Source organism: Anguilla rostrata, chromosome 1, assembly GCF_018555375.3.
Source record: "Anguilla rostrata isolate EN2019 chromosome 1, ASM1855537v3, whole genome shotgun sequence".
Classification (NCBI taxonomy): domain Eukaryota; kingdom Metazoa; phylum Chordata; class Actinopteri; order Anguilliformes; family Anguillidae; genus Anguilla; species Anguilla rostrata.
The window spans coordinates 83,682,381-83,703,069 of NC_057933.1; the positions used below are offsets into that span (position 1 = coordinate 83,682,381).

The following is a 20,689-nucleotide window of genomic DNA, read 5'->3' on the forward strand; positions in this document are numbered from 1 at the left end:
TTAAAAACGACCTCTGATATGAACAAAGCAGATGCCCTAATTCACTTGCTAAAAATGAATAAAATGTGCAGAGTTGTGAAAAACTGAGTTAGAAAATCGTTAGCCTAGGTGTATGGGTGTAAACACATACCGCCCCCAACAAACACACACAAAACGCCCTGTCGGTTTTAAAGCCATACAGCCTGTCACAGCGTTATGAGGGGGAGGAGTCAGCCTGTCACAGCGCTATGAGGGGGAGGAGCCAGACTGTCACAGCGCTATGAGAGGGAGGAGCCAGCCTGTCACAGCACTATGAGCGGGAGGAGCCAGACTGTCACAGCGCTATGAGAGGGAGGAGCCAGCCTGTCACAGCACTATGAGGGGGAGGAGCCAGACTGTCACAGCTCTATGAGAGGGAGGAGCCAGCCTGTCACAGCACTATGAGGGGGAGGAGCCAGACTGTCACAGCGCTATGAGAGGGAGGAGCCAGCCTGTCACAGCACTATGAGGGGGAGGAGCCAGACTGTCACAGCGCTATGAGAGGGAGGAGCCAGCCTGTCACAGCACTATGAGGGGGAGGAGCCAGACTGTCACAGCGCTATGAGAGGGAGGAGCCAGCCTGTCACAGCACTATGAGGGGGAGGAGCCAGACTGTCACAGCGCTATGAGAGGGAGGAGCCAGCCTGTCACAGCACTATGAGGGGGAGGAGCCAGCCTGTCACAGCACTATGCAAAGTAATTGATTGTGCGACTAGACTGGTCAGATGAGTTCTGAGTGATAAATGTCACCTTGTGATTTTTCAGAAAATTCAGAATTCCATTTTTTTATTTTTATTATTACATTTGGAAGTGAGGCTCACAATGATCTCGACAAGAAACGTTCTCAGCATACAAAAATGCCAAACTGCTTGCATACCAAGTACTGTCTATAAGTCACTGTCAATGAGTCATTACTTAAAACTTGCTAAATCTAGGCCTGCCGTTAGAAGTGTTGATCATCAAAATGAGGCCAAGTTATTCTCTTCAGATGTTAAGGTGAAAAAAAACACAGCCATCCCCTTTTCATAGCGAAACAGCATAGCGGAGTTTTAGTTACTTACGACATGATCCTAGCTTGTGCACGGCCGCACCCACCGCTGCTGCTGCAGTCCCACCAACGACAAAGACGGGCGCGGCACCCAGACCTACAAGAACTCCTGAAGCTGCCAACGCGGCTTCACCTGCGCACATCACAAAGAGACATCCAGGTGTATGTGTGCCATTTGGTGAAACCAGGAACGTGATGGCGACTTGAGTTATTTAGACTAGAGCAGTGGTAACCAATCCAGTTCTAGGAGATCTACCGTCCTGTAGATTTTCACTCCAACCCTAACAAAGCTAGAGCAGGGCTGCCCAACCCTGTTCCTGGAGATCTACTCCTGTAGGTTTTCATTTCAACCTTAATTTGGCACACCTGACTCTAATAATTTGCAGCTCAACAAAGATCTCTAGCTGTTGAATGAGGTGCAGTTTTGTTAGGGTTGGAGTGAAAACCTACAGGATGGTAAATCTCCAGGAATGGGGTTGCTTACCACTGGACTAGAGTGACCCTGGTGCTTACAGGATGTATCTGCAAGAAGAGGACACTCAAATCAAATAAATAAATAAATAAATGGTGGAAAAGAGACTTCATCTGTGCCTTGAATGTCACTGTATGTAAATGTAATGTCACTGAACTATATACAGAATGTGTGCGTGAACCTGGAAACCTGTGTATAAAAAAATATGAACCCCAAAACGCCAATAAATTGATCCTTGCTAATACAAACCTGCAGTTTTGGCTGCCTCTCGAACACAGTCTAGAGAAATATAAAATAAATACATTTTAAAAAGCTGATAAGAGAAAACTGTTCAGTCAAATCTTGTACACTGTTTTAGCCCCAGCCATTACATAAGGCTTTTTTCATAAAATAAATAAATAAATAAATAAATTAGCAATTATCCAAAATTGATCATTGCTAATACAAACCAGAGCTAAATGCTTTTCGAATTGCATCTGCAAAGAAATGAAAAAGAATGCTGATTAATACGAGAAAAATGTTCGGTCTAATCTCATGCAAAATGGTTGGCGTCGCTGTCTCTTCATATTAAATACTTTAAGACTTCATGCAGAGACAGCGACGCCAATAGAAACCTATGCGGAGCGCATCAGTACCAGAAAGTTACATGCCTAACTCACGTGTATAATGAGGATAGCGCAGACATCGGCTAAAATAAATAGCAAATAAAAAAATCATATCTTTGTCTGGTTGTTAGGAAAAAAATATTTTACCTCGGAAAAATAATGTGAAAAATAAGTGATATTTATTCCTAATATAATGCACAGAGTTAACATCGATATTTGAGTGGAAGTAATTTTTGCTGTCAAAAATGAATGGAGCCCAGAGGGGAAACTTAGTTGTTGAGCGAAAATTATAGATATCAGCAGGGGGCGACATTACATCCGGTGCTGAGGTTGAGAACCGAAAGCTAGCGCCTTGGGGCAGCCTGGTAGGTTCCAGAAATCTATGATGAACATCAGGGCCAAATGACTGATCAGATGCGTTTTGAATGATTTGTGTCATGTCTTCGCCAGAAAACTCCAAACTCACTTTGACTTTTTTATTCTTTAATTTTCATTATCTCCGTTCCTATTACATGTGGAACGTCTTTATGAGGAATGAGACAAGGCCGAGTCTGGCGCAATAGCGCCATCTAGAGGAAGTACAGGGGCAAAAGTAAAGTTTCACGTCAGCAGAAGGGGCCCTGGACTTCGTCTCATCCTCAATGCTGGTTTGAAAATTTATTTTCTTCACACACCGTTTAGCAAGTTCACCAATCACAATTTTATTTTAGGAGAAAAGTTCTTGCACGCATATAGAATGCAAATGTGACTGGAATTAAGTCACAGGCGAATCATTTACAAAGCGAAACAACATAGCGGAGTTTCAATCACGCACCATCTGCCTGTGGAACGGCCAACCCCACCCCCATTGGCTAACTCTGATACTGACATCACTGAGAAAGCGACGGATTGGTCTACTATACCAGAAGGGATGAAAGCTCCAACAGGCAGTGGAGCCACGACCATCAAACCTGCACACGAGACAAAGGGACACGTAGGTGTAGGTGTGCGTCTCATTAAACCCGGGAGTCTGATGGTGACGCGTTATTTATTCAGAGTACTGGGTGGTACAAGAGTGGTGCTTACTGTATTTATCTGACAGAACATTCATTCCCATCAAATAAATAAATAGTGGAAAAAGTACTTTGCCCGCAGCTCAAATATCACTGTAGTATCCATTTGTAAATGTGCAGCAAGTAATACATTACATTTACTTGGCAGACGCTTTTATCCAAAGCGACGTACAAACGCGATGTATATAATACCATATAATTCGTGCGTGTGCCCGCGTACGTGTGCGCAAAATAATTACCAAACACCAATAAACTGATCCTTGCTGCTGCTGCAACGTGTTCTAGAGAAAGAAATAAAACAAAATGGAGATAAATGTGTGTCCAGTCGAATCTTGCACACTGGGTTTTAGCCCCAGCATTGCCTGAGCAACATCTCAAAGCCATTCTTTCCGTAATTCTGTACAAATGTAGCGGGACACTCACCCATTTCAGCCGACTTTCAGTAGTTTTGCAAATGTGGATCTGAAGCATGAATGTGGAGGCCGTTCAGGGATCAAAGTCCAAATATATATCAATTCATGCAGCACTACTAGTCAGACACAATGGTAAAGCATCAGCAATGGATTAAAGTAAAACAGTAGAATACAGCTGTAAAAATCATTTTATAGAGGACAGTCAGCACTCTTTTCCTGTGTAAATGCTGTATAAATACATTAAATTGATAACTTTCTAAAAGAAACTATTTTTAAATTGTCATCTTCACAAGCATTTTCCTTTGAGACCATTATGATACCATGTCATTGTTGAAATGCACTGTTGCCAGTACACTGCTCTTATATGTACAAAATAAGTAATTGTACCTTACTGAACCCGTGTTCAGCAGTTGTCTACGATCATGAAAATGCACTTTTGAACGTCGCTTTGGATAAAAGCGTCTGCCAAATGAATGTAATGTAATGTAATGTTATATTTATACAGGAGTACAGCAATTTATGTTTCCCAGTAACTGCTTGTGATATTTTTCCTTTGCTTCCCAATGCAATTCTCATTGGCCATACATTGTACATCATAAAACAGTACATTCCCGTAAATAATAGTCGTAAAAATAAAGCCACTCTTAATATAGTTGTATATTGTGGTGGACATTACCTTAATTTCCCCCGGTCGGTGAGAAGAGTCCAACAGACTTACACACAATATTCAGTTCAGGTGCCTTTATTTGGCTGAATAGGAGAATCCACACGCCTCCTATGACTCAGGCTGGGAGAGGCTAGAGACTGCTTTTACAGAGAAAGGTAAGTGAAACTGACTGATTTCCCCAAGCTCTCTCTCTGCTGTTCCACAGGCAGCAAATACAGACACACACTGGTACACACACACACTTACAGTGGCACACACACATGTAACCTGGTACTTACACAGACTTACACTGGTACCCACACACACTTACGCTGGTACACACACACACTAACACACAGTCCCGTACTGCTATCCTTGTGAGGACTTCCCATTTGCTACATTCATTCCGTAACCTCTAACCCTAACCCTAACCCCAACCACTACATGCCTAACCTTAACCCTAACCTTAACTTAATTGTACTGTAACCCTAACCCTAACCCTAAGCCCTAACCCTAAAACAGCGTCTTGACCTTGTGGGGACCAGCAAAAGGTCCCCACAAACATAAATTTTCCTCATCTTTCTATCCTTGTGAATACATTTGGTTCCCAAAAAGATAGTATTACAAGTCTACTGGTACCCACTCACACACTTACACTAGTATACACACACAGTTACACTGGTACACACACACACACACTGGTACAAACACACACTTACGCTGGTATACATACACACTTACACTGGTACACACACACACACTGGTACACACACACACTTAGGCTGGTATATATACAAACTTACACTGGCACACACTCACACATGTACACTAGTACACACACACACTTACACTGGTAACCACACTGGTACACACACTGGTACACACACTTACGCTGGTATACACACTCACAGTTACATTGGTACACACACACACTTACACTGGTAACCACACTGGTACACACACACACACACACACACTGGTAAACAGTGGTTTACAATGGAAAGGTTGTGGGTTTGATCCCCTGCTGCTGTTGCATCTCTGTTGGCAAAACACTGAAGCTGCTTTAGCTCAAAATACTCCACAGTGGTCCTTCTCATTGTTTGGGACAAAGACATATTTTCTCTTGATTTGGCTGTGTTCCACAATTTTAGATTTGTAAATTTTTTTATTTTACATGTGATTAAAATGCAGATAATCAGCTCTTATTAAAAGGTTTTTTTTTCACTTGGTTTCACCAAGATACAATATTGCCCCACAGTCAAGTTGGTGGAATTGTATTCCAGTACAGCATCGGTACAGTACATCCTCCCAATCACATGTAAGAACACATAACAGCAACACACAGTAAGTCCAAGTTACGCTTCTCTTGAAGTGTTTCACTTCAAGAGAAATGGAACTGGACAGCTAGCATTCATATGGGGATACACCTCTAAAAAACAAAGAAAACACATTCCAGCATGCTGAAGGTTCAGTTACGTCCTGATGCCAGTCCAAAAAGCGTGACAGAAAAATGACAGAAACCTAGAACAATGACAATGACCAAAGCCAAGAATAAAGGCAATTAGTGGTGAAAATAGGTGTGCGGGTGTGTGTGCGTAGGTGCAGGTGTGTATGTGTACAGTATGTATGTAAATGAACAGGTGTGTCCCAGCATACCTCAAACTCTTAGGATTCCATACCTTAAGACCTTAAGATGACAGGAGAGGGTTAGTTTCCAAATAGATGTACTGTATTATAGATTTGCCTGAACCCATAATAATATATAAAAGGGAAGAGACGCATGTACTGTGTCAAAGTGAGCCGCCCCATAAGAGGTGGGCCTGTCTTTACTTTTGAGTGGGCATTTGAGACTTTCATCCAGCGCCCCCCCCTCCCCCCCCCTTGGGGCCTACATGCAGTGTAAGGCCCCAAGTATGGACTGGACGGCACTAGGCACGTGGAGAATAAACTTCATGTATGCAGGCTCCATTGCGATCCTACTCGTTGCAGCTTAATTTGAAGGGCCATTATTGAACAATTTATTCTCACCAAAAATGGCATTTACCCATTACGTAAAACTGAATTTTCTATGACCTGAGTTGTTCAGTGCTGAACAGTAAACTACACTTGGCTCATATTTACGCTAAATGCTTTGTTCAGTAGTAGTATGGTGCATCATTTTAATGGTCTAGGCAACAGGATTCAGATTGTGGTTATTTTCCCCAGTAGTGACAATAGATTGTCTTCTTAGTATTTCTTGCAGGTTTTTAACCCAAATATAACCATTAAATTGTAATAAAAGGACAGGGAGGGTGTGTATCCTGCACTCATTAGTATTCATATCTGTATGACACGTCATATTAAACCATTCCTCATCGCTAGCTAGGTTAGAGCCGGTCAGAGCAGTAACAGTACACTACCAGGCGAAAGAAGGCGACATAAACTAGACTTTACCATCACAAAGCTAACTGGAAAATCATTCAGTGTGTAATAATGTAGTAACACTGAGCTGCTGTACACGAGCATTAGACTTTATAGCAGTCTCAAACTCCAGACATTACACCAGAATAAAAAAAAGTCATTTATTCCACGTGTCTATGGTTGAAAGCCATCTAATCGTAACCTAATCATCATTAGCTAGTGGCAGGCCTACTTACTGATCCACCGCGTTCTGCAACAAGATCCAGGTTAAAATGTGCACTGCAAATAGCAAAGATACGGGTTACGGTAATACTGCGGAAGATGGGCTCCAGGAATAAAACTGGAACAGATTTCACTGGACTCAAGGTTTTTGTAACGTGACTATCACCCAGTTAACCCTACCCACTGAAAACCTGGCCTTTGGCCAAGGAGGAAAGCAAGCCATCTTTGGCACAAGAATCATTAAAAAATATCCCTTGGCCGTTTGTGAATGCAAAAAAGTATAAAAATAACACAAACTAAATAATTTGAGTTTCCTGGACCTTTAAAATTAAAGTAACTAGGAATGTGTGTAATACCATGATCAACTTCATAACAACCATGTTAACTGTTGTTGCTATTCTCGTTGTGTTAGTGTTAATCAGTTTAACCTTCAGGGTCCAAGTTGAACTATGCGGTTGTTCCCTGCACTTGGACCGGTACTTCCCTCTAGGGTTTTCGTCATACTTGTTCCTGGTTATGGTTATACACTTTGTTGTACGTCACTCTGGATAAGAGCGTCTGTCAAATGCCTGTAATGTAATGTAACCACAACCAACAGGACCGAAAAAAGAAAGAACATAACAGTGGCTGCGGCTTAGAACACAAGTGACTTTCAAAACAAAAAACACAAATCTATTACTCTATTTTCAATTAATCACTTGGTAAAGGTTGTTCCTGTTCATCAAGTTTGTTTCAGAGCGCAGAAAAAAAAAACAGGCATTACAGTTTTCAGCTTTCAGAATTGCCTGAAAGCTGAAAGCGGCACACGTTTTCTCAGTGTCTCTCAGTCGGCGCTCAGGCTGGACTGGCGCGGCCCCTGCAGAGATGGGCCCCACGCGTTTCCCTAGCGACGGTCCGAAGAAGCGGGAAGCGACAGCTCCGACTGCTCCCCCGACGCCGGGCACCACCGCAGAGGCTGTCAACCACACACAACGTCCTCAGTCAGGTTTTTTAGGGGTTTCGTGTTTTACACTTTTTACAGTTTTCCCCTGTTTTTCTCCCTCCCAGTGGTGGAGGCTACCAGGCCATGTGGCCCATCCTCACACTGGAACAGAGCCTACTCAAATACGGGACAGCTATAAACCCCTCCCCCGCCCTGCCTTTGGTAAGGCGGATCACACCTCCATTCTTCTCCTCCCAACCTACAGACAACGACTAAAACAGGAAAAACCGGTTTTTCGGGCGGTCCAACGCTGGAGTGAGGAATCCATTGCCACCCTCCAGGACTGTTTTGAAACCACAGACTGGCAGATGTTCTGTGTTGCAGCTGGCCGTGACATTCCAGGCCGTGTCCTCAGCGTGTGTGCCGACCAGCTAGCGGAGGTATTCACCTCTATATTCAACCTCTCCCTGAACCAGTCTGCAGTCCCCACCTGCTTCAAACAGACCATCGTTGTTCCTGTACCTAAGAAACCTGCCATCTCCTGCTGGAATGACTACCGCCCTGTAGCACTGACCTCCATCATCATGAAGTGCTTCGAGCGGCTGGTCAGGACCCACATCTGCTCCCTTCTTCCTGACACCTTGGACCCCCTCCAATTCGCATACCGCCCCAACAGATCTACAGACGACGCCATCGCACTGACAGTGCACACCGCCCTCTCCCACCTGGATAAAGGAGACACCTATGTGAGGATGCTGTTTATAGACTACAGCTCAGCATTCAACACAATTGTGCCTGCTAAGCTTGTTCCCAAGCTCAGGAACCTGGGTCTGAACACCTCCCTCTGCAATTGGATCCTGGACTTCCTGACGGGCAGACCCCAGGTGGTGAGAATGGGTAACCTCACCTCTTCTGCACTGGCCCTGAGCACCGGAGCCCCACACGCAGCTCCAATGCCATCTTCAAGTTTGCAGACGACACCACCATCCTGGGTCTCATCTCCAACAACGATGAGACCGCCTACAGAGAGGAGGTCAGTGTCTTGGCAACATGGTGCCAGGACAATAACTTCTCCCTCAACGTCTGCAAGACTAAGGAGATGATCGTGGACTTCAGAAAGCGACAAGGGGGGGGGGGGGGTCACGCCCCCATTCACATCGACGGAGCTGAAGTGGAGAGAGTCTCCTGCTTCAAGTTCCTCGGTGTGGTCATAAATGATAACCTCACCTGGTCCAGGCAATCAGACACAGCAGTGAAAACTGCCCAAAAGCGCCTATACTTCCTGAGGAGACTCAAGAAGTTTGGCATGTCGGCTAAGACCCTCATCAATTTCTACAGGTGCACCATCGAGAGCATCCTCACTGGCTGCATTACTGCCTGGTACGGCAGCTGCTCCGCTGCTGACCACAAAGCCCTCTAGAGGGTGGTGAAGACAGCGGAGCGCATCATTGGCTGCCACCTCCCATCTGTGCAAGGCATCTACCACACACGATGCCTTAGGAAAGCACAGAAAATCATAAAAGACTTCAGCCACCCAGGCTATGGTCTGTTCTCACTGCTGCCGTCTGGCAGACGCTTCCGGAGCATCCGGGCACGGACGACCAGACTCACAAACAGTTTTTTCCCTCAGGCCATCAGGCTTCTCAACCAGCAACATTAATCTCTGGGATCACATTGATCACATGTCCTCCTGTGTATGCTATGTACGTTCAATGTACAATCTTATGCACATATTCATCAGCACTCCTGCACTTTATATATGGTTAATATTTAAATATTTAATACTCCTATTCCCACTGTCCATATCCCCCATCTGTACAGGCTGGTACTTATTTGCTGCTAATATTTAATACTATGTTTAATACTATGTGTATTTTTATTATGTGTGATATTTCTTTGATATATTTTAGATATTTTCGATATTTTTGCTCTTGCTTCTACGTAGTTGCTGCCTGCCATGTCATAAGAATTTCTTTGCTCAGAATGACCTGTGTTATACTGTGCACTTGACAAATAAAAACACTTTGACTTTGACTAACAGACACCAGACCATGGAGCCATCCTGGTAGATTTCTGAGATCTTAGATGCATTGGCCCAAATGTGTGTGCAAGGCCACTAACCATGTGACTAATCATGTGACTTGATCTTAAGTGATTAAAGTCAGATTCTGAATCTCCAGAGAATTAAGAATGCACTTTTCATTAGTCATATTTCATTACCTTTTGCAGAGCAAGTTATCAAGAAACTGTCTACCCACCAGCAGTATGGTTAAGACTAGAGCCAGAAACTGGTGCAACACCACCACCTAGAGTATCTATAGAAGCTGTTCAACCTATGATTGCACACAAAGGCCTCAGTTCTATTAATATTTCTCCTTAATTTTGACTCCTTTAAATGCATGAGGGATGGTGCCTTTATAACACACGGGCGAGTTTATAAATTTGCAGTTACTGCAGTTACATTATACATTATAGGCATTTAGCAGACGCTCTTATCCAGAGCGACGTACAACAAGTGCATAGGTTTCATGATGTAGAGGCGCAAAAGAAACACTAGAGTAAAGTAAGGATCGTAGTGCCAGAAGTGACCACATCGATCAGGACTCCAACCCTGTAGAGTAAGCTTGTTCAGCAAGCAAGAATCCTACCAAGTACAAACTAGCACTGGAATCACACCTAATCATACAAAAACAATCCTGCCAGATACACTAACATAATCAAATTATCCTAGCTAGATACAGTGAGCTGAACTATAGGCTAGAGAGGGGTGGGGAGAGGTGCAGCCTGAAGAGATGAGTCTTCAGTCTGCGTTTGAAAGTGGTGAGATTCTCTGCTGTTCTGACCGTCACGGGGAGGTCATTCCACCAGCGAGGGGCCAGGACAGACAGCAGACGGGAGCGGGAAGTGCAGACGCGGAGAGGGGGAGGTGCCAAGCGTCCAGAGGTGGCCGAACGGAGAGGTCTGGCTGGTGTGTAGGGTCTGATGATCCTCTGAATGTACCCTGGTGCTGACCCCTTAGCTGCCTGGTATGCAAGCACCAAGGACAGTTGAGTTTACTGTCATGTCAAAATTCAGGACAAACTCCAAGAGCCGCTGGAACTCCCAACATCACCACACCTGCGCACGGCACAAAGGGACGTCCAGGTGTGGGCGTGCATTTTCGTAAAACGTGAGCTTGATAGCTTCCGTCCGGGCAGTCTGCACCTCCCTACTCTTTTCACTCTCTGACCTCCCGAAACTAGGGACTTGGGGGGCAGGGAGGTCACAGGGTGTAAAGGCTAGGGGGGAGCAGACAGCCCTATAATAGTGTGAACACAACATAAATCTTTTTAAAGCATAATTTTAGTGCAGGTCGCTTGGGATGTTAGGGGGTGAGGGAACGGGAGAGGATGTGTAGAAGTAATAGTCTGAAATGTCTTTGTTTAAACACTAGAAGTATAAAAAAAATATGTCTTTGGAACTTGAGGCTGCTATGAATAGTGGGGGCTATGACACTGCTGGAAAGGACAGATCTAGTAGGAGGGGTGGGGGTGTAGCTCTCTTTGTAAAATAAAATTTTGCATTGCTGAAAAAGTTTGTTTATCCCTGATTTAGACAACAGTAACCCTGGTTGTTACAGGGATTAGCTATGAAAGGAAACCTCCCGGTCAAAAAATTCCTGGTCCGGACAGGAAAATGCATATATGTGAAACATAATTTGTGTGCATGTATTTGTATGTGCTTGTACAATTGTTGGTGTTCATGGTGTGTGTATGTGTGTGTGTGTGTGTGTGTGTGTGTGTGTGTATGTGCATGTGTGTCTGTGTGGAGCCTTAGTTCTCCCCTAAATGTAAACATATGTCAGAAATAGATGCATGGTGATACAAACCAGCTCCAACTGCTGTTCTGACCACAGCTCCAGCAGCTGTTTTAAACACGCCTCATAGAGAAAGAAATTAATTATTGAAATACATACATTCATGATAATGCAGATAAATCAAGGACAATGCTTCAGTCTAATCTCATATACTGTGTCACGATGAGGGGGAGGAAGTGCCGTTTACTACTTTTATTAATACTTGCGATCGAACGTTAGAGCACCAGTGAACCATCTAGACGTCTCCATCCGCAAACTCCGTCACGACCACCCTCTCCGTCAGGCTTCCTACCCTTATCCAGAATCGACTGCTGGCTAAGGGAAGCAGGGTTGGTAACTCGCTAGAGTAGCTACCCAACTGTGTCACTGATGTTGCCCTTGTTGAATGAACTCGTAGCGCTATCTTCTGCTTTCCAACAAGTTTAAAAGTAAAACTTGGAGAGATACTTTTTGCAAAAGCGAAATACAAGCGGTAAAGACGAGCGTATATTGTAGCACTGTGACAGGTGGCTACTTTGCGTGAGGTACAGTGGCGGGACAGGGTAAAGATCTGTTAGGCTACTACAGTTTAATAAAATTCTCAGTTATTTACATATTCAATTCAATTTTATTTGTATAGAACGATCACAACGTGACTTTACAGAGTAGCAAGGCAAGAGACAGCAAACAGAGCAAACACCAGACACGGTCCTATGGGAAAAAAGCACTGGAAATCTGCAGAGGGAACCCATGGCTCAAAAATGCGAACTCACTTCCGTATTTTAGGACTACGAACTGTGACACTCCAATAAATAACACAGAGGGATAGTCAGGCCTTTGTAAATATGATATTAATATATTACATTGATATATGACTATAAGGCATTCGGCTGTGTGTTCTTCTTGTACGTCGCTTTGGATAAAAGCGTCTGCCAAATGAATGTAATGTAATGTTTACAATAGCGTTCAAAATGAATTTTCTTTCGTCCTGGCGATCGTTAGGTTCGTAGCTAATTGTTGTGATTGTTAATTTATAATGTCCGACAACGAGAGAGATGTTTGAGCATTAGCATACCTTATCTGGCCTTTTCAATGCAGAAATCTCGCTGTGTCAAAAATAAAATGACTTTAGGACATCCGTCAGAGTCGTCAATTACCAACTTGTTGCAATGCAGAGCTTATTATGGCTGGTACAAAAACTAGCATGCACAGTGGGTTCCCAGCACTACGGCCTTGTCTGAATCAGCACACTTGCCTACTATTGAGTGTACAAGTTGTATGCAACTTGTATACTCAATAGTAGGCAAATGCACTGATTCATACATGGCCCACAAGCAATTTCTCTGATCAAATTTCATTATGTGTAGCAAGCAGTTTGTGAAGAATTTTTTCTTTTTTTTTTAGTCCAGAAGTTTTGGGAAAACAAGTCTTTAAAACCTTTTAATAATAAGAATTCCATTGAGCTCCGGCTACAATGTGTTGTCTATAACTATTCCCCAGTGCCTCAAAAATGCCATTGGTCAGAACTGATCAGGTGATCCACTGATGCAGCAGCCTCAGTGAAGTGGATTTCGTCCACTATTAAATGGATCCCATTTTATCATCAAACTCAAGGCAAACTGTTTGCGAAATACGTAATTATAGCAAATTTGCTTCCTATGGGTATTTGCTAGCTGGTTTGTTATGAATATAAAGTGCAGGACTATGTTAAAAACAAAAAGAAAAAGGAATAAAATTTCTCCAGATATCTAGATATGGATGAAAATACCCTCAAATTAAAGCGGACAGTCTGCACTTTAATTTATTACAATGCATTACATATTCACTGTTTCATTTCAAATCCAATGTGATGGAGTACAGAGCCAAGACTATAAAAACTGTCCCCACTGTAAATCCCAGCAATGTTTAACTGCAGCTAAATCTCAGTATTGTTCAAGCGACAAAAAAGAGAACAAGATATTAATTAATTTTAATAAACCAACACTACTCTAATTTCAACAAATCACATTGTGAAGGTTGTTTATGTTTGTGAGGTTTCTTCCATTTCTGAGAAAAAAAAAAGCATGGCATTTTTCATCTTTCAGAATTTCCTTTTGTGTCAACAGCACACTAAAAAATAATAATAATAATAATATTTTTTTTTAGTTTGGGTTCCAAAGGGCTTGCTGGGCCTCTGCGAGCATCGCAGAGATGGATCCACGCGTTTCCCTAGCGACGGTTAAAGAAGCGGGAAGCGACAGCTCCGACTGCTCCCCCGACGCCGGACACCACCGCAGAGGCTGTGGTGGAGAGCCCCGCTGCCCCTGTCAATCACACACAACGTCCTCCGTCAGGTTTTTTTTTTAGGGGTTTTGTGTTTTACACTTTTTACACTTTCCCCCCCCATTTTGTTTCTCCCTCCCAGTGGTGCTAACAGGTTGTGCTGATCTCCAGTTGGTTTACAGTCGTAACAGCATTCAGGACACTGGATAAAGACAGAAGCCACGATTACACTGAATGATTGTTACTGACAAATCACATTAAGGGTTCAGCTCATAAATAAACATACAGCTTTAAATAATGGAGGCATTTTTGTCCTTGATTTGTAATGCCGACCTAGCTGCTGAAAACCTGAAAACCTCACGATCGACTCAGAATTACTAGACAAATGTTGACTGAATGGAAGACGAATGCAGAAGGAGCACAGATGTGCGAGTGTGGACTTCTCTTCCTTCCGTACCTATGGACTGCAGAACGACCACCCTCTCCGTCAGGCTTCCTACCCTTATCCAGAATCGACTGCTGGCTAAGGGAAGCAGGGTTGGTAACTCGCTAGAGTAGCTACCCAACTGTGTCACTGATGTTGCCCTTGTTGAATGAACTCGTAGCGCTATCTTCTGCTTTCCAACAAGTTTGAAAGTAAAACTTGGAGAGATACTTTTTGCAAAAGCGAAATACAAGCGGTAAAGACGAGCGTATATTGTAGCACTGTGACAGGTGGCTACTTTGCGTGAGGTACAGTGGCGGGACAGGGTAAAGAACTGTTAGGCTACTACAGTTTAATAAAATTCTCAGTTATTTACATATTCAATTCAATTTTATTTGTATAGAACGATCACAACGTGACTTTACAGAGTAGCAAGGCAAGAGACAGCAAACAGAGCAAACACCAGACACGGTCCTATGGGAAAAAAGCACTGGAAATCTGCAGAGGGAACCCATGGCTCAAAAATGCGAACTCACTTCCGTATTTTAGGACTACGAACTGTGACACTCCAATAAATAACACAGAGGGATAGTCAGGCCTTTGTAAATATGATATTAATATATTACATTGATATATGACTATAAGGCATTCGGCTGTGTGTTCTTCTTGTACGTCGCTTTGGATAAAAGCGTCTGCCAAATGAATGTAATGTAATGTTTACAATAGCGTTCAAAATGAATTTTCTTTCGTCCTGGCGATCGTTAGGTTCGTAGCTAATTGTTGTGATTGTTAATTTATAATGTCCGACAACGAGAGAGATGTTTGAGCATTAGCATACCTTATCTGGCCTTTTCAATGCAGAAATCTCGCTGTGTCAAAAATAAAATGACTTTAGGACATCCGTCAGAGTCGTCAATTACCAACTTGTTGCAATGCAGAGCTTATTATGGCTGGTACAAAAACTAGCATGCACAGTGGGTTCCCAGCACTACGGCCTTGTCTGAATCAGCACACTTGCCTACTATTGAGTGTACAAGTTGTATGCAACTTGTATACTCAATAGTAGGCAAATGCACTGATTCATACATGGCCCACAAGCAATTTCTCTGATCAAATTTCATTATGTGTAGCAAGCAGTTTGTGAAGAATTTTTTCTTTTTTTTTTAGTCCAGAAGTTTTGGGAAAACTGAAGTCTTTAAAACCTTTTAATAATAAAAATTCCATTGAGCCCCGGCTACAATGTGTTGTCTATAACTATTCCCCAGTGCCTCAAAAATGCCATTGGTCAGAACTGATCAGGTGACCCACTGATGCAGCAGCCTCAGTGAAGTGGATTTCGTCCACTATTAAATGGATCCCATTTTATCATCAAACTCAAGGCAAACTGTTTGCGAAATACGTAATTATAGCAAATTTGCTTCCTATGGGTATTTGCTAGCTGGTTTGTTATGAATATAAAGTGCAGGACTATGTTAAAAACAAAAAGAAAAAGGAATAAAATTCCTCCACAGATATCTAGATATGGATGAAAATACCCTCAAATTAAAGCGGACAGTCTGCACTTTAATTTATTACAATGCATTACATATTCACTGTTTCATTTCAAATCCAATGTGATGGAGTACAGAGCCAAGACTATAAAAACTGTCCCCACTGTAAATCCCAGCAATGTTTAACTGCAGCTAAATCTCAGTATTGTTCAAGCGACAAAAAAGAGAACAAGATATTAATTAATTTTAATAAACCAACACTACTCTAATTTCAACAAATCACATTGTGAAGGTTGTTTATGTTTGTGAGGTTTCTTCCATTTCTGAAAAAAAAAAAAGCATGGCATTTTTCAGCTTTCAGAATTTCCTTTTGTGTCAACAGCACACTAAAAAATAATAATAATAATAATATTTTTTTTTAGTTTGGGTTCCAAAGGGCTTGCTGGGCGTCTGCGAGCATCGCAGAGATGGATCCACGCGTTTCCCTAGCGACGGTTAAAGAAGCGGGAAGCGACAGCTCCGACTGCTCCCCCGACGCCGGACACCACCGCAGAGGCTGTGGTGGAGAGCCCCGCTGCCCCTGTCAATCACACACAACGTCCTCCGTCAGGTTTTTTTTTTAGGGGTTTTGTGTTTTACACTTTTTACACTTTCCCCCCATTTTGTTTCTCCCTCCCAGTGGTGCTAACAGGTTGTGCTGATCTCCAGTTGGTTTACAGTCGTAACGGCATTCAGGACACTGGATAAAGACAGAAGCCACGATTACACTGAATGATTGTTACTGACAAATCACATTAAGGGTTCAGCTCATAAATAAACATACAGCTTTAAATAATGGAGGCATTTTTGTCCTTGATTTGTAATGCCGACCTAGCTGCTGAAAACCTGAAAACCTCACGATCGACTCAGAATTACTAGACAAATGTTGACTGAATGGAAGACGAATGCAGAAGGAGCACAGATGTGCGAGTGTGGACTTCTCTTCCTTCCGTACCTATGGACTGCAGAACGGCCACCGCCGACCCCGCTGCCACTCCGCCCCCATTGGCTACAGCCGCTGCTGACATCGCCCAGGATGCGACGGATCCGGCTGCGATGCCGGCGCCCGTGAAACCCAAAGCTCCAACAACCACTGGAGCCCCGACAATCGCCGTACCTGCGCACGGCACAAAGGGACATCCAGGTGTGGCCGCGCGTTTCCGTAAAACCGGGAGGCCGACCGTGACTCATCATTTAGACGAGAGCAGGGCTGCCCAACCCTGCTCCTGGAGATCTACCGTCCTGTAGGTTTTCACTCCAGCCCTAGCAAAGCACACCTCATTCAACAGCTAGAGCAGGGCTGCCCAACCCTGCTCCTGGAGATCTACCGTCCTGTAGGTTTTCACTCCAGCCCTAGCAAAGCCACACCTCATTCAACAGCTAGAGCAGGGCTGCCCAACCCTGCTCCTGGAGATCTACCGTCCTGTAGGTTTTCACTCCAGCCCTAGCAAAGCCACACCTCATTCAACAGCTAGAGCAGGGCTGCCCAACCCTGCTCCTGGAGATCTACCGTCCTGTAGGTTTTCACTCCAGCCCTAGCAAAGCCACACCTCATTCAACAGCTAGAGCAGGGCTGCCCAACCCTGCTCCTGGAGATCTACCATCCTGTAGGTTTTCACTCCAACCCTAACAAAGCACACCTCATTCAACAGCTAGAGCAGGGCTGCCCAACCCTGCTCCTGGAGATCTACCGTCCTGTAGGTTTTCACTCCAGCCCTAGCAAAGCCACACCTCATTCAACAGCTAGAGCAGGGCTGCCCAACCCTGCTCCTGGAGATCTACCGTCCTGTAGGTTTTCACTCCAGCCCTAGCAAAGCCACACCTCATTCAACAGCTAGAGCAGGGCTGCCCAACCCTGCTCCTGGAGATCTACCGTCCTGTAGGTTTTCACTCCAGCCCTAGCAAAGCACACCTCATTCAAAAGCTAGAGCAGGGCTGCCCAACCCTGCTCCTGGAGATCTACCGTCCTGTAGGTTTTCACTCCAGCCCTAGCAAAGCCACACCTCATTCAACAGCTAGAGCAGGGCTGCCCAACCCTGCTTCTGGAGATCTAGTGTCTAGTAGGTTTTCACTCTGACCCTAACAAAACACACCTCATTATATTCATGTTTGTGTTTGTGCGTATGGGTTTATACGTGTGTGTGTGTGTGTATGTGTGTTTGTGTATGTGAGTGGGTGTGGTGTGTGTGTTTGTGTATTTGCATGTGTTTATCTCCGTTTGTGTGTGTGTGTGTGTGTGTCCGTGAGACCCTTAGTTCTATCTCCTAAATATAAACATGTCCTAAATGTATCCACGGTGATACCAACCAGCTCCAAGTGTTGTTCCAACTACTGCTCCCATTGCTACATATCGAAGAGACCCTAGAGAAAGAAATGAATTACTGAAAGACGTTTATGATAATACAGATAAATAAGTAACATGGCATTTTTCTAATCCCCAACCATACATAGCACTGAACAAAGTCTGAAAACCTTCAACTGTTCCTGTCATTCTGCATTAATGTAACAGGACACTCACCCATTTCAAACGACTTTAACGTGTTCAGCAAATGCGATTCTGAAAGAAGAATATGGTCGTCTATCAGTGATATACATCCAAATGCTTACCAACAAATACAGCACTTCTAAGACCAATGATGCGTCATCAGTGGCCACGTGAACATACACACTAAAAATGCGATATTTATGCGATTAAGACAATACTCTTGAGTTATGTAGAAGTCATGTAAGCACGATACTTGGTTTTTTTGTTTGTATTTTTGCGCTTAAGCTCTAAGTAACACTAAACATACTCACAGTAGGATATGTGGTGCATGACGACCATACTCGCATTATTTGGTAAACATCATAATCGCATTTCCCCGGAAATATACACGTTCCCACATAGCCCTGTCCTCAGTTAGGAGGTTGATAGTGCAAGAGGTAGGTTATCTTATGTGAGATTTATAGTGATAGGCTATTTTAATTTATGCCCCTTAAAATCTTTGGGTGAAGCAGAGTAGCAAGGCAAGAGACAGCAAACAGAGAAAACACCAGACATGGTTCTATGGGAAAAAAGCACTGGAAAACTGCAGATTATTACATTACATTACATTACAGGCATTTAGCAGACGCTCTTATCCAGAGCGACGTACAACAAGTGCATTAGTTCAAGGTGCAGATGGAACCCATGGCTCAAAAATGCGAACTCACTTCCGTATTTTAGGGCTACAAACTGTGACACTCTAATAAACAACACAGAGGGATAGTCAGGCCTTTGTAAATATGATATTAATATATTACATTGATATATGACCATAAGACATTCGGCTGTGTGTTTTTTTCAATAGCGTTCAAAATGAATTTCCTTTCGTCCTGGCGATCGTTAGGTTCGTAGCTGATTGTTGTGATTGTTAATTTATAATGTCCGACAACGAGAGAGATGTTTGAGCATTATCATACCTTATCTGGCCTTTTCAATGCAGAAATCTCGCTGTGTCAAAAATAAAATGACTTTAGGACATCCGTCAGAGTCGTTAAAGGTAACCGTCTGTATTTTGGAAGGCGCGATGCATGCGCTATCGAAACCTATTTTCATACCATAGACATATAAATGTCTATGATGGAGTCCGAAAAGCCGGGTGAAGCTGGCAATTGTTGCTGGTAATTGTTGCTGCCAACAATTGGAGACTTCCGGTTAGAGTATTTCAAACTAAAAGCTCAATAAATGCAATGATTTCTTAAGTGCGATTTTTTCATTTCCCTTCTTGTAACAAATACAGTTGGATATAATTGCACATTATATACTCATATATAAACCCATATCTTTAACACTGTACAGTCACAATTGTGAAATGACATTCCCGGAAATTGTTGCTGGTGTTTTAGTGTAGCCCCGCCATGCATTTCTATACACTGTCAGTTCAGTACTGGCTCATTGTTCACCAGATTACTGCCAAAACCAAACATTGTTACCAAATGAAAGGAGGCATACATTTACTCTACAGACCCATATCTTCAAGATTATGAAATCATTTCTTTGAAATCACGTTCCCAGCAATTGTTGCTGGAATGTTAGTGTAGCCCGGCCATGCATACTGTCTCTCACCTCTTACTTGTCGTGTCCACAGGGAACACGCACCTTTGGTTGTTTGTGTGAGCAGGGACCGAACACATATGGAGTGCATTTCTCACAGTTGTCTTTAGCCTTATTCCGACTGCGTTTGCCAGCCAGGCACGGACCGGCCTTCCCAGGAGTGATGAGTGAGTGAGGTAATGCTGGGACCGCGGCTGCTTGGACTGTATTTATATAGCGCTTTCATCCAAAGCACTTTACCATTGATGCCTCTCATTCACCCATTCACCCACACACCAATGGTGAAAGGCTGCCATGCAACATACCAATCAGCTCATTGGGTGCAATTAGGGAGTTAGGTGTCTTGCTCAGGGACACTTCGACACGCCCAGGGCAGGGGGATCAAACCGGCAACCCTCTGACTGCCAAACAGCCGCTCTTACCTCCTGAGCCATGTCGCCCCTGTCTTCGACTTCATGCCATTTTCATTCAGCCTGCGTGCCAGGTCCAGGATGAAGTCACTCGTCAGTAACTCCAGGGCTTCCTCCGGTCCCGCTCACCTGCGTGATTCTGCCACCCTGTAGTCTGTTCAGAGTTTACCCACGAGTCGCAGTTTCAGTGAAAAACTGAAAGTATGTTGGAGGCGTTATCTCCATGGAGCTACAAGCCCATCATTTCTGTCACTACGATTCTAAAAAATTGCACTGAAGTCAATGATCGTAGTAAACCTTAATCTTTAATTAATCAAACAATCGCAGTGAATTAATTTCGTGTGATTACATGTGTG

The 20,689-nt window shown here is 43.6% G+C and overlaps 2 protein-coding genes and 1 long non-coding RNA gene across 9 annotated transcripts in view; 1 reads left to right on the forward strand and 2 right to left on the reverse strand.

The window, feature by feature from the left end:
• LOC135241416 (uncharacterized) overlaps positions 1-4,982 on the reverse strand; it is a 43,647-nt gene extending 38,665 nt beyond the window's left edge. Inside the window, exons 1-5 of one of the 4 annotated variants that reach the window (XM_064311789.1) lie at positions 4,285-4,982; positions 3,619-3,721; positions 3,435-3,476; positions 3,046-3,093; positions 1,080-2,014 (exon numbers count right to left, since the gene is read on the reverse strand). Coding sequence is in view for 3 of the 4 variants with exons in the window: in XM_064311818.1 (XP_064167888.1) it covers positions 3,046-3,093; positions 3,435-3,476; positions 3,619-3,622 (94 nt within the window). In the remaining variant the exon portion in view is untranslated. Of the gene's footprint in view, positions 1-1,079; positions 2,015-3,045; positions 3,094-3,434; positions 3,477-3,618; positions 3,725-4,284 lie in introns of all 4 variants that reach the window. The other 3 variants (XM_064311818.1, XM_064311797.1, XM_064311807.1) reach the window with 3 other exon arrangements.
• A 140-nt stretch (positions 4,983-5,122) lies between these two features.
• LOC135241610 (uncharacterized) lies at positions 5,123-5,765 on the forward strand. Its single transcript, XR_010326053.1, has 2 exons — positions 5,123-5,233; positions 5,467-5,765. It is a non-coding gene; the product is annotated as an uncharacterized LOC135241610 (long non-coding RNA).
• A 10,096-nt stretch (positions 5,766-15,861) lies between these two features.
• Positions 15,862-19,479, reverse strand: LOC135241453 (interferon alpha-inducible protein 27-like protein 2A). 4 transcript variants are annotated; one of them, XM_064311941.1, is made up of 5 exons: positions 19,290-19,479; positions 18,367-18,405; positions 18,156-18,191; positions 16,804-16,965; positions 15,862-16,389 (listed from the first exon to the last, which is right to left on the reverse strand). In XM_064311941.1, the coding sequence occupies exons 2-5, from the start codon at positions 18,368-18,370 to the stop codon at positions 16,295-16,297; spliced, it is 297 nt and encodes a 98-aa protein (XP_064168011.1). In that variant the 5' UTR covers positions 18,371-18,405; positions 19,290-19,479; the 3' UTR covers positions 15,862-16,294. The 4 variants fall into 4 exon arrangements, with proteins under 4 accessions (XP_064168011.1, XP_064167993.1, XP_064168001.1 ...); XM_064311923.1 differs by having other exon boundaries at positions 18,156-18,209; positions 19,290-19,478; XM_064311931.1 differs by lacking the exon at positions 19,290-19,479 and adding an exon at positions 18,645-18,758 and having other exon boundaries at positions 18,156-18,209.
• Positions 19,480-20,689: the final 1,210 nt, after the last annotated feature.